Source organism: Triturus cristatus, chromosome 5_2 (genome assembly GCF_964204655.1).
Source record: "Triturus cristatus chromosome 5_2, aTriCri1.1, whole genome shotgun sequence".
Lineage (NCBI taxonomy): Eukaryota > Metazoa > Chordata > Amphibia > Caudata > Salamandridae > Triturus > Triturus cristatus.
Window position 1 is genome coordinate 69,524,941 of NC_140588.1, and position 18,307 is coordinate 69,543,247.

Consider the following 18,307-nt stretch of genomic DNA (forward strand, 5'->3'; position numbering starts at 1 on the left):
TATTCCAGCTAAACGTTGTTCATCTGCACTGAGATTAAAAAACGTGTGTGCTACGGTCTCATCGCCGTATTTTTCAGGACTGTCAATCCAGTGAACAGCTGATCTGGCTAATTCTTGCTCATCCATGGAATCGAGGAAGTGGTAACCCCTTCGTTCTCGTAGTATTTTATCTGCGGCTTGAAACGAATGTTCAGGAGACTTCAGATTTATTATAGGCGTCGGATACGTTCTGCTATTATTTGGGCATACTGAGTGTATGGGATCAGAAAAACATCTAGTATTTTCACAGGATCTTCCTCTGCCTACATAGGCTATGGTCTCTGACTGTCTTGCGGAATTCCCTGATTCGGACACTTCATCTTGCTCAAACTCGTCTGTTCCCAATCTTTCTTCATGAATACGCTCTATTTCTTTACGGATTTTTCGGCACATGGCTATTATACAATTTTGCTTATCGTGTCTCCCTTCTGATATATTCTGACTCCATCTTGTAAGAATAAGCATTGCATTCGGGTCTACCCCCGGGCGGTCTTGATTTCTGATCACACAGTTTATGAGGAAACGTAACAGTTCCCCCTGTATTTCTACTTTCTGGAATTCCATAGCTCTGTTAATACATCCTGGATCTCGTCCTGTTTGAACAAAATGATATATGTTATCTAGATGCGTAGTCATTCCTGGTAACCTTGCTAAATACTCTGCGGCTCGCCTGATACGTAATGATGCCAGGACCATTTCGTCCTCTTTACCAACCACCGGATCATATCTACAATTTACAAGGAGTTCCTTAAGCGTACGTTCACTTACGAATTTAGGTGTACGTGAATGCGCTGACTCTTGAAAAACAAGTTTATTTATTCTAGGTGGTGTAAAGGTAATGCTAGCACCTCCCGTGGCCCCATCTGGGGCGTCGGGTGTGAATGGGTTCGTTGAACGTGACACGGCAACTATGGGTGTCGATACCTCTGTAGAGTCGACTGCGGAGACAGATGCGGAAACAGATGTGCTTGCCGAAGCTTGTGTCGGGACTTGCTGTTGCACGGGGACAGATACCTGATCCTGACGTTGAACCCCTACACCAGACGGTCTATGTGGTGGGGCGTTAGCATACTCGGGAGCTGCGTCGTCTAGATATGAGGAAAGAAAAACATCTTCTGCGGTTCTGGGATGCCCTTTTGGATGTACCTTAATTGGAAATAATGGGGGTGGCAAGTCTTTTGGCATCTCTGGAGCAGCCTTAGGTAGTCCTTCGGCTAGAAGGGGATACATACCATTCATAAGAGCATTTCTTTGCCTATTTACTTGTTCTGATTTCACTCGGATACCTTCCTCAATTAATAGACTTTCTTGAGCTTTATTTGAACTTTCTTTACTCCTCTCTTCTTGTCTACGTGCTTTTTCTGTTCGTCTATGAGATTCTTTACGCCATAACTCAACAGCGTCTTTCTGTGACTGTCTGACCTTTCTTTTCCATAACTCTTCCTCTACTTTCATGATGCACTCTGCATCCCAGGTTCCCGCTGCGGGCCACCTTTGACTTTCCGGCAATCCCTTGGTATAGTCTACCCATAGATCAAGAAACAATATGGCATCTAAGCCATGCTTATGGTACATAAAATGCCCTGGAGTGTCCCTAGGAGGAATAGGAACTGCTTCTTCAAGCACCCCTTTTCTGGTAGTAATCTGTCTTAACTTCGAGAAGAGCGGCATATTGACAACTGATCTGATACTTACTCTTGAATTTACTTAATACGAAAAACACAATAATGAACAGTGAACAATGAACAATCATTCATACCACAATATGCAAGACATTTAAACACTTTAAATATTGAACATTAAATATTTTAACAATGACCGACAATGATGACAGTCTGCCTAACTAATCACCACGCTGAATTCTTGACAATAACTGCATACTTCGGAATACTTGATATACTGCTAAACAGTACATATACACTGCTAAACAGTGCAGACCGGATTTGTGTACCCAAATCCGTCTTGACCGGCACAACCTATGTGCGCGTCTACACGCCTCCCCGGCGATGGTACTCACCGAGTAGCTCCTTGAAACGGAAGGCCTCAGAGAATGGACAGGACTCGATGACTGCGGACAGCGGACCCTCTGGACATCGGGATTTCGAGAAACCTGGTGGGCCTCTGTATACCTCGGATCTTGCTCTCTCAGCTAGGCTCTGGTCGGGATACTTCGCACTTCTCACCGCCTCGTCTGGGTTGATCGCAGCCTCAGTCGCCCCCGCTTGACCGGAGGGAGCTTACAGGAAATCCTGCTGGTACGCGTTTATGGTCCGTCCAGCTGTGGCAGGAGACCGGGCCTGCAACGCACCGCCGGCGCGTGAGATGAGAAAGTGTCCCTATTCGGGCGCCATTATGTGGTAAATAAAATCTTCTTTACCGGACTGAATTTTATACGGGATCTTAAAATAAAGTAAAATAGCTCAAAATAACAAGAGGCAGAATCCGTGGTATAAGAGTTTCTAAATGGGCTTTATTCCATTTTAAATGGCCGACTCGAGTCAAGGCCTTCAGGTTCCGTCACCACGAGGGTTCAGGAAGTGAAGTACAATACTTTATTGTCAGACATGCATTTTTATAATAAGTACATTACAATGAAACGAATGTAGAAGGCGTAACATTTGATAAGAAAAGTGACAAAACAGGTACGTAATCGAAACTAGGCGTAATAAGGAATAAAAGAAACATGATTGGTTAGGATTATCAGACATAGGTGGATTTATAAGATAATACTTGGCATAGATGCGCGCGCAGCAGCATGACGTGTGGGTGACGTGCAACTAGGGGGTGAAGGGACTTGACATTTAGCTCTACATGTGGAGACGAGAAGTCTGGGGGGTCAAGTCAACCTAATCCCAAATCATATCTAACATCCTATGTTTAAAGAACTATGTTATCCACAAGGAAGGACTCTCGGACAGAATCTAGTCTATACTGACTGTGTGCGTGCACAAACGCCTAAGTGTCTATATGAGATGCGAGAGGCAGAAAACTTTCCATGGCAGCAAGGCTATGAATCACTTGCAGGAGGACGGAAAGGCTGAGTCCTTTGCTTGTGAGCTAAAGGAAATGTTTACCTAAATCACTAGACAGGAATGCATCGGCTGAAGAGCAAAATAGATAATTCGAAGGTGAAATACAGCTTCTTGGCAGGCAGGCGAAAACTGGCCGAGGCAGGCACCGTTAGCTGCACAGGGAGTAGGACAAAGTTCATGGATACAGATGCGAGCTCAAGCTGAAGCTGTCAAAGACAGAGAGCAGGGAAAGGCTTTGAGGACAGAATCGGGCCTACTTGCCTGAACTGTAAAAATGGAGTAACTTAGCCATATAAAGTCGGTGGCCTTTCATGCTTAGGAATCGAATATCCAGCCCATTGATGGCGGATCTGACAGAGAACATGTCGACGGTAGACACACATATGTTTGCGTCTTAGAAACTGGAACTGGAGGGAACATACATGTACTTGTAACATGCATATAGAACCGTTGGGGTCCAAGATAGGGGACATAACTGATCAGGAAAATCCACATTTCCACATTACCACTATGATCATTATTGTGGTATTTTAATAGTTCAGACTTCACCGCATGGGTAGTGGAGAGCCTCACATAAAATAGCAGATTGTATAGAACTAAGAAGTAGTACAGAGAGAACCAGTCTAAATTTGTGGAGGAGAATAAACACAAAACTATTAGGAGAGAAGAACAAGTAACATCTGCCACAGTATACAAGGATGGGTCCATTCATTATCCGGTTTCAGGTGGAGCCTGAATAGTGACATTTTAGAGCATTACGGAAGGCCAGAAAGTTGTCAAGGGAGGCTGTTCCAAGTTCTGGGAGCTTGACAGGCGAACGCCTGATTGATAGTTTTTGATCTTTTTGTCATGTGCACATGCTATCTTGAAGTCAGAGCAAGTTAACCCAGTTCGAGAGTTTTACTAGGAAGCGCTTCAGAGAATCTGCGCCTTGTGAGTTGGAGATCACACAGGCATCATATGCATGCTGATTAATGTTAATACCCTTTTCTTAGAGCTTAGAGCTCAAGGGTTCCATGCATAAGTTGAATAATAGGGGATAATGTAGAACCTGGGCCCCCCAAGTTTAATTGTTGTAGAGATTTAAAGTATTCTGAACGAACTAGGATGACAGGAAGGAAGGTTACGTTCCTGCACCTTACCCTCAATTCCCACTTTGGTGGATAGGATGGAAGGATTTCGAGGTTTATAGTATCAAATGCTGATGAAAGGTCTAGCAAGACCACGAAACAGGGATCAGCTCTGTCCTGGGTCCTGAGTGCGTTACCCAGTACTGCGAGAGCCTGTTTCTGTGTTGCATTTTGCACAGAATTCTGATTGGTGAGCATTTACGAGGTTATTTTCAAATATGTGTGTGTGCAAGACGTATTGAAACCGCCTTTTCATTTAATTTTTCGACAAAGGGTTATTTAGGCGCTGGTCTGAGATCTAACTGAGATGTAACTCCAGAGGTCAATATCGGGAATCTGGAATAAGGGTGAAATCTGACCTGATTTCAGTGAAGAAAGTAATGTGTCTTCTTCCAGTGAAATTTTGAAAATATTAAATATTTGAGGGGCACTGTCTAGGGCACATAAAACATTAACTCACAACACACTACTAAAACATAACACAATCATAAATCCCACATACCAGGTTACAAGTTTATTAATGGGTTCCTGATATCAGCTTGATAAGTTTGAAAGGTAAATGATAGCAACATAAAAGTGCACTGTTGAGATATATTTATTTGAAAATCCCTAAGACGTCTCCATGTGTGATTGTGTATACTTTGGCATGTTCACCTAGGGAAGTAAAAACTGCGGGTCAGCCCAGATAGTATTAAAACCATTGGGGTACATTTACTAAAGTTTTGAGCAAGTACTCGCGTGGTACACTATAATGCAAAATGTGGCAAAGATTTGGAAAAAATGTAATTACCGAGTTTTGTGAATACATAAACAAATCCTATTAAATAGACCTTGTTACGTGTAAATGTCCTCACTGCCTTCCCAATTAAACATTCTGTTTTTAAGCATAGAAAGCAGCAGTAATAGAAAAAGTGAGAAGAACCAGGATAAACATTTAATTCTGAACATCTGCATATGCCCATCCCCAGGCTGCTTAGCTCACCTCCTCAAACTTTATTGCAATCATGGAGAAGGCCTTAAAGATGGCGTCCGTGGGCCCTGTTATCGTCACAATCCTTTCTGGACAGGAGCCTTCGGAAATATTGATTCGTGCGCCACTCTGCCGAAGGAAATGTTCACGGTTTTAGCAGTGGTTCTTGTATGTGTGTAGGCTCAATACGCAAAGATCACAGAGATGCACACATTACGGTAGAGATCAATGTTAAGGATTTTCTATCTACCATTGCGGAGTAGAATGCAATGATAGTTTTCCCATCATCACTCAAGTTTAGTTTCATATACCCGAACGCCAGTAAAGGCAATGCCAAGTGACGGGTCTCAACTTTGAAATCAGGTTTTTGGTTTTGAACCAGTTCACGTCATTCGCTCAAGTGTTCACCCCTATTTCCTGATTCAGTGTATCTTGGCTAGGCCTGGGCGAAGCACTACGCTACGCTCGCGTAGTTTGCGAAGTTCGCGCTACTTCGCACTACGCGAACTGCACGTAGCACAGTGCGAACACGCGTAGCGTAGTGTTGCGTAGTGCTGCGGTCATTTTTTGCTTGCTCGCGGTCCTCAACGTCAAGTTGGCGACCGCGAGCAAGCAAAATGACATCCCGGCGAGACTTTTTCCTTGTTCGCGATCGCGAGCATGGAAAATAAACCTCCCGGCGAGATTCCCAACGCGAGGAGGTCAGGTTTCTCATTGCGAGGGGTCGCGTATGCTCGCGACTGCTCGCGATGAGAAACTACCAGTTCGCGTTGAGAAAGCTGCCGCTCGAGTAAAAATCTACTCGAGCAGCAGAAAACTACAGCTCGCACTGTGCAAGATGCCATTTTCAATGATTGCACAGTGCCGGTTGCTTGTCCGCACTGTGCAATCATTGAAAACAACATCTTGCACAGTGCGAACATGTTACTACGCAGTTCGCGAAGTGCTACGCGTAGCTCGCGTAGTGCGAACTTCACTTTGCGTAGCTTCGCGAAGTGCTACTTCGCGAACTACGCCCACCCTTAATCTTGGCACAGAATTCCGCAGAGACCCTGTTAATTAAGGCAAGCGCGTTAACACTGCCAGAAAAATTAAGACACCTTTGAATTACTATCATGTGGAATTCTCAGATCAGGCCAGCAGATGGCACCCTTGCACCCCAAGAATGGATGCAATTCTTTTCTGTCCAGACCGAAGCATGTCCCTAATGAAAGCTGGAACATGAATCAATACTTTAGCATAGCGCGCTTACCTCTTCTCTCATCTTCTTCACGGTCTCACCCTTCTATTAAAGGAACAAAAAACAGAACAAGCAGTTGGTTTAGCAACCTTTCAAGTGTGACAGACAAACAACTCAAGTACAGGCAGATCAATAATTCACTGACCTTTCCTATAATGCTCCCAACTTCCTGCAAAGGAAAAACAAAAGAACATATATTATGGATAACAAAAACATTGGGTATCGACAAGGTGATATAATGCCAGTACATCCTTTCATAACAACACTATAGTATTGGGTCAAAAGCAGACTTTGGTATAAACATTAAGGCCTGGATTTATGAACACTCTATGTCAGGGCTGTGCTACAAAAGTGATTCAAACCTAGTGCAAAATGCTGTGTAGGGATTTAATTTCTAAAGGAAATCTTTATTTACGTTGGAAAGTTGCCTAACATAACGCTATGCACTGTTTTGCGCCAAGGAGCGAATCATGGGAGGTACATGGGCGTTCCAATGAAACCACCCAACGGTTTTGACACAAATCTAACATTTGTGTACACGGATTTGCACCAAATAATTGCACCTGTTCATAACAGTGGAGCAAGTTTTAAAACTCCACATTGTTCCAAGTTTGTATGCGTGTTGCACTGTACAGCACACATTCGAAGTGGAAGAAGTATTAAAGCATAGTTTTTGTGCTCTACGTGAGCATCAGTGCAGGGAGATAGGAAAATAAGGGCATAAAGTAGATATGGTGCTGTTCTGATAGATTTCCCCCCTTCATGCAATGCAGTGTAGCACCTTTGATTGCTGTTCTGCTTTGAGATAAAATTTAGCAAACCTGCCCCTCAATTTATTAAGGCCTGGCAACATTATCTCATTTCTTGAGCTCTATGGACTCACGGAATCACTGGAATCGGCATATCCTAATGAAATTCTAAATAGGAAAACCTAGGGGCTTGGTATGTCACTTTTTCCCATATTAAAAGTGATGCGCCGGTCAGCATTATTCTTGTAGGTTCTTGTAAAACCGAATGATTCACTTAGGTTGGGGATCAATCATTGCTTGCTGGTTGAATAGAAGTTCACAGGCCCACAGTAAGAGTCCACTCTGATTAGATAGTGATGAAATCTACAGAAAAGACATATTTTTTAGTTGATAATAGATTTTGAAAATTCTTCAACTTTTTTGCAGATTTTTGAAATACTGGAAATGACCCACTAATTTTCTATAGCTGCCTGAATTTCCAGGCAGAGGGAAAGCATTCAAACGTCAGAAAGGAAGGAGGGTTGACAAGGGAAAAAGCGGTAGGACTGTAGTGGCAGATATTAACATAGACTAGCAACAGCTGCAGGCACTCATTTTAAAAGCAGTTCAACTGGCTGCAGACCTGGCTGAGCAGTGAGCACCTGCATAGTGGGTCTTTGCGCCATACCCAAGTTACTAGTTACTAGTAACACCAGCCCCTAAAACTGAATGCATCCAGCAATTTTGCGCTTTGGGTTTAGAAAAATACAAAGGGGCTCGAAAAGGAGGTGAGGGTGGAGATAGCAGCAGTGATGCAGCAAGTTTACCACTAGCCCTAAACCGCACAAGTCATATGGGCAATATTTCTAGGTTTGATAGAAAAAAATGCTATAATTGAGGGTGCAGTGGCCTCCTCACACCTTCGGAACCCGGTGCTCCCGTCCTTGCTGTGTTACTAGCTAGGCCCCTGGGTATCATGGCATGAGGAGAAAGAAATGCTGCTGAGCGATGCCTTTGGTGGCATGTGTGACAGACGTGGACCCTTAACATTAGGAGCGGCAAACAGTAGCAGAAGAGATGTGCGAGCGCCGGTGGAAGAGACCCTTCATATTTCAGCAATGTTTTTTCTAAATCTTCAGATATGTTGAAAATAAAGAGTGAGTGAATTCTGGACACTTTTCTCACCACGGAGTTCACAGGGAACAAAGCTGCAGTAGAAATCCGAGTAACAGAATGAAGCTAGTGAAAGCAGTGCCCTGTGCCCCTGCACTCCTCTGGCCTGTATACAATTCTAAATTGTACAGCCAGCGGTAGGGCATGGGAAGAGCAAATCCTACAATAGCCCTTTCACAGGGGTTTAGGTGGGATGAAAAAACTGGAGGGTCTCTCAATGAGGCGTGGCCGATGCAGTTAAGGGCGTGGCTTAAAAACATTTAAGCTAAAAATCTGTGCTTAGTATAGTGTGCCGCCCAACTAGTGTCTTGCCTCTTCTGTCACTGCATCCAGATTTATAATGCAACAAATACCATTACACCTACAACAAGCCAGGACTATTGGCTTTGTCAATGGTTGTTAGTTGTATAAGATAAATAAGCAACAACTATGGCTTCATTGTATATATTATTGAAAATGGATCGTTCTGAAATGATGAGACTGTTCAAGAATCATTACGAGTCTCTGAAGTTACATCACAGGCAGTGAAGGGTGGTACTGCTGCAGAGTTAAGATTTATTTTTATCGCAAGGGTGAGGGCAAAAATGGAGAGCCTGATAGGGACCTGTCTCAGCACCTGCTTTTTAGAACTACCAGTGATGAGCACCGGCAGGACCCGACCCACTTACAGTCCCGCCTTTACTCAATTGTGTTCATGTTCATGGCATTTAGGAGGAATGTTGCTCTAGTGTCATCACATTCAAAACGGTTATAATGCTGACTGTCAGTGTGACAACAGGGTCTTGGTTGTGCCCGAAAGCCTGTTTTTTATGCAATAAAGCAACATTATCTTTTTAGTGCAGTTTCCTTTTCTGCAAATCTTTAAAATATGAATACAACGTGGATGTTCCTCTAAATCTAATTTATTTAAAAAAAAAAGGTGAACATAGCATACACTATTGTCTGATCCATCTTTCAGTGTGAGACTATGGGTTTTGTATCCACCAAGACCATGATACTCATTTAATTGAACTTGGAAGGATAAGAGGTTGCGTAGACCCATCAGGATTGAAGCTTTTACCCTTTAGGTGATACACAGATCCTCACAGTGCACTCACTCGTACACCCGGCTTGTTTGCCAACCTCTCGGCGTGGCCTGCTGTTTTCCCCCTTTAGGCTTCTATACCGCTGCCACCTTGGCCTACAAGCCCTCCGTTTCCATCTGGATGCTGCAGTTCAGTCAATGATTCTCATATAATAGATGGAGTGATGGTGGTTTGCTGATTGGAAGTCTCACCTTTCCGTGCATCAATAGCCTGATGGTCAGGGTGACGTTGAGGCCGCCCTCGCCCATCTTCCCATCCTTCATGTTCATCATCACTGCCTCAGAGGTCCAAGTGGAATACTGATTTCCTTCCTGTGGGATCAACCTGTGGAGACAGAACAGACTTTGTTAGGACCTCTCTTTCTGAACTCATGTCAATGATTCAGGTCACGTAAAAGCATAATTTGATTTTATTTAGTTTTGCAACTGTGCACATATACTGTAGCATATACATAAAACCAAGGGTTGTGAAAATTAATACTTTAAAGAATACATGTTGTTCAAAACTAAATACACAAAAATGTGATAAAAATAATGTCCGATTAAGTCTTACGCCCTTTGACCCCTGAGGTTGCTTTCCAAACCCAAGTTTTTTCACTCACTATGCCCTTCTGGACAGAGGCCAGCCATATTCAAACAAGTCTTGGTCCTGCTCCAATAGGATTAGCCCATGATAAACTCCCAGGCCAGCTCTCTTTCATCCAGAACAAAAACAACCACAGACCGTTTCGGCCAGTAATTTCTAGCTTGAGTCCTGTGGCAAAGGGGAACCCAGCCCTGAGCATACTCGTTGACTTTGATGTCTCTCCTGCAATAAACAACGAAGCGATTGAAGGAATGCTTAAAGTCATTTCAGCCACTGGGGTTTGCTTAGAGCCACATTACGGGCAAGTTATTTTGCCCACTATGCCACTCTAGTCCAAAACGAAGGCAAGACCAATCATTTGGAAGATGCAGTTTACAATTGCACTTTTAATACATATTAAATATGGAAATGTTGCGGAGAATAGCATTTAAGCCAGCCAAAAAGGAAGACAAATAAACCGCCAGTGTATCATGCACCAAGAGGACATAGTAGATATGGCCATATTGTCAAAGTGTCGTGGTGGCCTTTTTTCAAGGCCTCATTTTGAGTGATGTGCTATTTCTCCCTCACTACAGAGTTACTGATGCCTTGGTACTTGTAACTATGGTGGTGGGGAAAATCTGGTCCATTATGAGGTGGGTGGGTACTTTGTTCACATCTGCAGGAGGTCAAGTTTCATCCAACTTTGTTAGAGGTTTCATAACCTCTTTCTGGATGCACCCAAGACTCACAAACTTCCAGGAGTTCTACTAGGGCACCCTTGCTAGATATTCGATGGGGACACAAGCTTCTCTACCCCTTATTCTTTACGGCCGTAGCCAAAGTCCAACCTCACTGGATCTGAATGTTCCTTCTTCCTAGATTACCATTTTTTATCATCCAAGATTTCCCAAACGACACACCAAGCTAGTGTCCCAGACCTATTGGGAGCTACTCCCAACATCTTAAGTACCAGGGAGTGGAGACTACATGGACTCAATCAATTCCTTTATGCTCAGCAGAAAGTGGGCAGACTTCCCTTCCTCTCCTTTCTGTCTTCTGAGAGTTAGGCGATGTTCTGAGTTGCGGGTGGTGGGAGCCTCAAGAAATAGTAGTAACCCAGCACTGGTTAGTATGGGGGTCTGTTGTTGCTTTATGTTTTTTCAGTGCTTACTGTGACGGAACCCTGACGAAGGCTTCGCTGAAACATGCATAGTGCCAACTTACCACCAGTTGATCTATTGCACCATGTTATTTTTAATGTACATCATGTAACAAATGGTTGTCTGATCATTTGACATGACTCCTAGGATAAAACAAATCACTAGAAGTAATCCAGAACTGATGTATTATATCTATATTCACTGACATTTTGTGACACAATAATACCCTTTTGTGTATATTTGGTGATATCTGTTTTACATATATAATGGTTTTTCATAAAACCATTGATATTTATTGAAAATGTATTTGTTTTAAAAAATAAGAAACAAATATTTAATAAATACATTTGATAATATCAGCACCATCGTATGTTTCTCTTTTAGATAATTTACTATACCATGTCCACACTATGTTTTTTTGCCCACACTTGTATTGTTTATCTTCTCGCCTAGGCTTTTTCTTTCAATAGTATGGGGTTCTTAACATATTCCTGCTAGAGTCCCACACTATCCCTTCATAACCGCAGCAGTTCTCCTGGTGACTGGAAAAAGCAATCCCTCCAAAAAGCCTGTTTTCTAGCTGCTTTTTATGATGGAAACAGACTGTTGCAGCAGTTAGAGCTCTACCAGCCTGTCCATGGGATGCTATATTAAAATGAGGTGCATCCCTTTCCCCATCAGTTAAAAGACTTGAACAGTTCCTGTTCCTCAGCTCCCTGATGAAGCGGAGCCACGCGGGATGTGAACAGGCCCACTTCAAAAGCAGGCCTACACTATATCTCTGTCCTTGCATAAATAAGACAATTTCAAGGGTGCCTGCCTAAGCCTGCCTTAGCTTTTATACAGCCATTTGTAGTCCTCTCGCCTCCCCATATTCCTGAGACAACTGCTGGTTGCTGTTTATGGAATTAACTTCTATCTTCCTTAGAGTAATCATTCAGCCGGTCAGCTGCAAAGTTGCAAATATGGGTGGGGAAAATCAATACTGTAGATCACATTGAACATCTGACTTTTATGCCATTTGTGCCAATTTTAGTCAACTTTAAATGGCCTGACATAAGGTCAGTTATGCCAGTTGGGGTTACTCAATAATTCTTCATTGGGAGGTACCATTGGAAGGGCTGTAGCAGTCTTCCAGTGGCCTGAGTAAAATTATCCCAGAAATCTAACTTCATTTTTTTAATGGGGAGATCACACATATCTGATCCCTACACTCCGGAAATCAACCCAACTGCATAGATTTAGGAAAGATAAATCTGAATTTCATTGCTTTGCGATGAAATTGTAATATTGTATTTTTTTTGTTGCATTTTCTAGACTATCTTGTAAGTTTCCTATTCAGGTCTGCAGTGTATCGAATCACTTCTGAGTGCCATTAAAGGTATTTCACACATTAGAGATTGAGCAATCACAGACCCTGTTGTGGAATGAAGACATTTATACTCCATTGTAAAATCTATGTTGTTCAAGTAAGAACATGATCCAATCAACGTATGGCATCTACACCTGCTGTTTATGACGTTGGATAAGTTCTCAGTCACCATTTTGCTGAAAAACAGATACTTCATTCTAACCTGGGTGCCATGAGGCTCTCAATGGGCTGTTAAGCATCACTTCGCCAGGTGACTGAGTCTCCGAGCATCAACTAATGTATTTCTCCCAATTACTTCCTTTACAGCTTTATGTGACTTCTTCATTTTATAACTCACTTTTGTTCTACCCGGTAGCAAAGCCTGACAACAGATCAAACTATGAACATTCCAGGAGACTTATGGAAAAAAGACCTGTCCAGGATAGATCTCCACTGCAGGTCCCATGCATGGGCAGTGACTGACACATAAATGCTGGAGAGGGGCTCATTGCTTCCATCGGCTGGACTCACACTGCCATAACATACTTTGCAGCACAACCCATGGTCAGTGGCATAGCTAGACCTATTACGTTTGCAGCCTAATGCAGGTAAGAGTGGGGAGGGTGCCGGTCGATGGATGACTTGTTCCGGGGGATGGGGGGTTGGGTGAATTGGCGGCCAACAAACGACTTGTTCACGGGGGGATGGTGGTAGTCAACAGACACAACTTGCTCACCTCCGCTGTCCCCAAAAAGAGTGCCATCAGGGCGACCCTCCCCCCCCCCATTGGTTCCAAATTGATCAAAAGGCACGTATGGTGCCTTACAAAACTTCTAAATAAATTGAAAATTGGATTGAGTCTGAATGTAATTATTTTTCTCTCCTCTTTCCGTTTTATGTCCCTTTGCTTTAATAGTCTCTTGCCTCGGGCAGCTTAAACAAAGAGACATCTGCCTAACCAGATTACTCTGCTGAACTGCAGTGCCATCTGTCACTCAGAGTGACTTCACTTGAAGGGACATGAAGAAGAGTGTTCAAATGGCTGCTTGAACTAGTTGAACAGAAAAGCATGGATGGAGCTAGGGAGGGTAAATCTATGTCCATTCTAGATGCGGAGGACATCCGAACAGTCCGTGAGCATCCAACAAGCATTAGCACGCACAAAATACCTAAATACCTTAAGTTTAAAATAATTTGACTTGGCTCTACAATTACGCATCCTCATATGGCAAACACACCAACACGCCCGTGTCACAGGTCGTGGGGAGTTGGAGGACCGCCTCAGGTAAATGTATATAGAACTGCTGGATTTGTGGTCACAAACAAATATTAACATCAACATAAAACATCCCCATTTGCAGACACTGTCAGTCCTTATGTAGCTGTTCCATTTGGCCTGATCTATGGTTGGAGGGTTTGGTACCAGAATGTTAAGAACTAAACATTGTGCTGCAAAAATATCGTAGTAAATCTCTTGACAAATAAAATATCGACAATGTAGGTATATAAAGGTAAGAAGAAACTCGAAAAAGTACCCCCTGCCTTACCTGATAAGGATATTGCAAGTCATCCAGGAGTTCTGTGACCATACAGAGGAAGGAGGCCCAAGGCTGAGTTCCTATATAAGGTTGTGGAACTCTAAGGTCATTTGCAGTATCCTTATAACGTACAGCAGGGGTACTTTATTCCTTATACCGCTTCCCACAACCCACTGAAATCCTTTATGTAGTGCTCTTTCATATGAAAGAAATAGGATGCTTTTAAACATACAGGGCCCGATTCACAGAACTAACTTAAGACAAAATCCTAAACTTACTACCATTTTGGTATTCACAGAAGGCACTTACTCATTTTGGTATTCACAGAAGGCACTTACTCATTTCGGTATTCACAGAAGTTAGGAGTCCTAACTTTAGGACTCCTAAATGCCTTCTGTGAATACCGAAAGTCTTAAAATTAGGATTTTTCTCAATTTAGTAGTCCTAAATTTAGGACTCCTAACTTTAGGACTCCTAAATGCCTTCTGTGAATACCGAAAGTCTTAAAATTAGGATTTTTCTCAGTTTAGTAGTAGTATAGTTAGGACTCCTAACTTTAGGACTCCTAAATGCCTTCTGTGAATACCGAAAGTCTTAAAATTAGGATTTTTCTCAATTTAGTAGTCCTAAATTTAGGACTCCTAACTTTAGGACTCCTAAATGCCTTCTGTGAATACCGAAAGCCTTAAAATTAGGTTTTTTCTCAGTTTAGTAGTTGTAAAGTTAGGAGGTCTAACCTTAGGACTCCTAAACTGAGAAAAATCCTAATTTTAAGACTTTCGGTATTCACAGAAGACATTTAGGAGTCCTAAAGTTAGGACTCCTAACTTCTGTGAATACCGAAGTGAGTAAGTGTCTTCTGTGAATACCAAAATGAGTAAGTGCCTTCTGTGAATACCAAAATGGTAGTAAGTTTAGGATTTTGTCTTAAGTTAGTTCTGTGAATCGGGCCCGAAGAATATAATTAGAATCTCTAGTGCAAAACTAAACACACTGAGAAGTAAAATATGTGTTGCAAAAAGATATAAAAATCGTTGTAATACAAGTCAGATTTAAAAAAACTCTGAACCTCAGAAAGTGTAGAAACATGCATCGAGATACTATCCTTTCTATACTTACCTAAGCGTGAAAAAACATAAACATGTTCAGAAAGATCTCTTTTCTGATTATCACTGTTCAGCTAGAAAAATAAAGCAGTAAAAGAAAAAGCCATGTTTCATTTTCTAAAGTGTAGCTTTAGTTATCTGAGTAACCCTGCCAGACCCTGAGCTATACTGGCTTGCTTTTCAACTGGCCCTGGTGCGCCATTTTTTACAGGCAACCCTGGAAACCCTTAGCTAGGTTGAAAATGCTTTGCTAGGAAACATTGGTGGCATGAGTACCCTCTAATCAGCAGATAAGCTTACACAAAGCGCATAAATTACTGCATACAGACTGAGCATTACCCAAAGGGGCACCACTATGGGCAGCGGGTCCATGATCATGAGCTTCTATGAACCCATATGGCCAGATTTTATACGGGTGGTATATATACATGGTTGATCAACTGCTGTCGACGGGTAAAGTTCTATCCTTTGCTGAAGCACATGCCAAATTCACACTAAACAATTCAGGCAACAGCGACAACTGTCCCATTCTCTGGTGGCTGTCCTCGGACCCACTCTTTTTACTGCGATCTCCCCTCGTCATACTTACGCACCAGGGGGAACCTTTAAAGTGGTGGTATTCTGGCTAGACAACACGTTACCTGAAGCCATACTTTCACCCCAGCTCAGAACTCCGCTAAAGGGCTGCTGGTTGCACTGCCTACATCTAGACTTCACTGACAGTAACTTGAGAGAGGTCCTAATGCACCACGACAAAAACCTTAGGGAAGCTAGGTTAAATCTCAGATACTTCAAAATCCTTCACTAACGCCATTGGTCCCGACTCAGACTGATTCAAGTGAACACATCCACTTCCTCAGAATGCTGGAGGTGCCGTCAAGGCGGACATTGACATAGCCCACATTGTTTGGGAATTCCAGAGACTGACATCTTACTGGGCCACAGTCTGGAATCTGGATGTCACCCATCGCTGAAGTAACAGGAGATTTAGTAAGCTCCACTACCCTTTTACACGGCATGTCCCTGTATCTGGAGATCACCCCACACCTGGGACAGTGGTTTGGTGTGGAACTTGCGGTTTCTAAAATATGCATCTTTCGCTTCTGGATAACCGGCCCATCCCAATGGCAGATTTGTGACTCAAAGAAATGTTTCTAATTGTATTCACTTAATGGAGTGGGGATTCTTGAATCACAAATGTCAGAAGTAATCATCATATAAACCCCACCACTGGTCATATAGACCATTGCTCGTTGACATGGAGAAAGTCCTAGGAGCATTTGTTTACATAAGCAGAGAAGACCAATTGGATTCCACAATAAAAAGTTAAAGAGAATTGAAGTGAGTTTAAGAGGATTTATTAACAAATTTAAATAGCTCCAAGTCATTCATTTATGAAGTATTTAGATTTTAAGCATTGTTATTACATGTTTAAATGGTTCAGGAGCCGATATTTCACAATAAGGAAAAATAAAGGTCTTTGACAAGAGAATAGGAATGCTTAAGCCTTTGAACTCAAGAAGTGGAGATAGGCAGAGGTGCAAAGAATCTTCTCAGTTTGGAGTCAGCAAGACACTCCTCTCTAGTCTAAGAAACTCACTATTATTATTCAACAATGCATCAAGCGGCAATGTTACAGCTTGTTCTCACTCTCAGGAACCAATCATATTACTTCGGATTTTGGGAGAAGGTAAACTCCCCTCTTTCTTAGTGCAACACAATGGTCCCTACATGGCTACGTCCTTGAATTGTTACACTGGACAGACTGTAGGGTACCGTCAGCTCTTCTCATGAGTCGCTCCCCCATCCTGGCATCTTCTCCTCCTTTCAATGAGAACCAGCTATAAGTCAGCTAATACATAACAATAAATTATTCACTGCCTAACCATAGGCACCTGGGAAAACAGCACCTGCACTGTAAAAACACATAATGTGCAAAACAACGGAAAAGCCCAGTCATTTTAGCCTTAAATGTGTAAAAGCCAACATTCAAGATGGCAATAGAAATTAGACTAACTTTAAGCTACATGCGTGTTAACTCGGGCGCAGCTCATAATGGCTAAATGCGGTGACCTACTACAGATGTTATAATTGGTATGTACATGTTGTATAACGATGCAAATCTCCTTTTATTAATAAATGTGTTTAGTTATGGAAATGTACAATTACGCTTCCACACTATGAACCAAAACACCAGGTGAACTGAAGCCTGAAAAGGTCTGGCACGTTTTCGTTGATCCATTCCGCCTCCATCTGTTCCACTCAGGACGACCTGCAGTTGGGCATTGAAGCCAGATATGTCCTTCTCTGAACTCCTGCTTGCCCAGTTCACGTACTGCCGCATCTCTTTGGATTCAGCTGAAGGATACTGGTCACAGGGACAGAGGCCAGCTCTGTGCCCAGGAGCAGCTCCATAAACGACAAGGAAAGGCTGCGTACAGTATTCCCTTGGTTAAACGTACACAAGTACAACACCGTATTGGTCAGGCGCTGCTTAAAAAATATTTTGGGAAAAAAAATTAAACTTGACTAGTGGCTACTTCTAAATTTTCGATGTGTCAATCTTGATGGGCAATATGACATATTTGTGAGTACTGGTGACCAAGTTAACTTAGAATTGATTTAGGATCCTTTTCACCCTAATCCTCCCATTCCCTTTAACATTAAATGCGCGGACGTGCCCCCGGCCCACACACGTCATTTGATCAATCTATATGATACTGATTATAGGTATGATTGGTGCTAATCCGCTGGCCCAGCAGAGAGAGCCGCCTGCACATTACTGCAAAGGATTTCAATATTCAGAGGGTGTGCACGCACCCTACTGCCCCCCACAGACGGTAGGCTCCGTGCAATGCGTGACACTGAATAGTACTCGGACCATTTTTTGAACTCTATTCCCTGATCCTCACAGACGTCTGCTTGTTCTCTGCTTTTAGGAGTCTGCCACGGGGCGGCTGTGTGACGCACATCACTCTCGTCTTGTGATGGGTCTAACTCTGATAAGTTTAGGCCCCAAGATACTAAGTAGGCAGGAAAGATCTTAAAATGATTCGCCCAGTCTAGCCCAAAAGGCACACACTGATAAGGATAGACAAATACACATTTTGGGACGTTTTTCTTGCGGACTCTGGGGCGGAACACAACTAGAACCTTGTTCAAGTCAAGTCAAGTCAAATATATGTTTA

At 42.7% G+C, this 18,307-nt stretch overlaps 1 protein-coding gene across 3 annotated transcripts in view; it reads right to left on the reverse strand.

Moving 5' to 3' along the window:
- The window catches only part of LOC146822676 (poly(rC)-binding protein 3-like), a 555,354-nt gene that overhangs the window by 72,525 nt on the left and 464,522 nt on the right, over positions 1 to 18,307 (reverse strand). For all 3 annotated transcript variants that reach the window (XM_085606867.1, XM_085606865.1, XM_085606866.1), the window contains 4 exons: positions 9,589 to 9,721; positions 6,557 to 6,580; positions 6,424 to 6,456; positions 5,184 to 5,300 (listed from right to left, as the gene is read on the reverse strand). In XM_085606867.1, coding sequence (XP_085462993.1) covers positions 5,184 to 5,300; positions 6,424 to 6,456; positions 6,557 to 6,580; positions 9,589 to 9,669 — 255 coding nt within the window. In that variant the 5' untranslated portion in view covers positions 9,670 to 9,721. The remainder of the gene's footprint in view (positions 1 to 5,183; positions 5,301 to 6,423; positions 6,457 to 6,556; positions 6,581 to 9,588; positions 9,722 to 18,307) is intronic.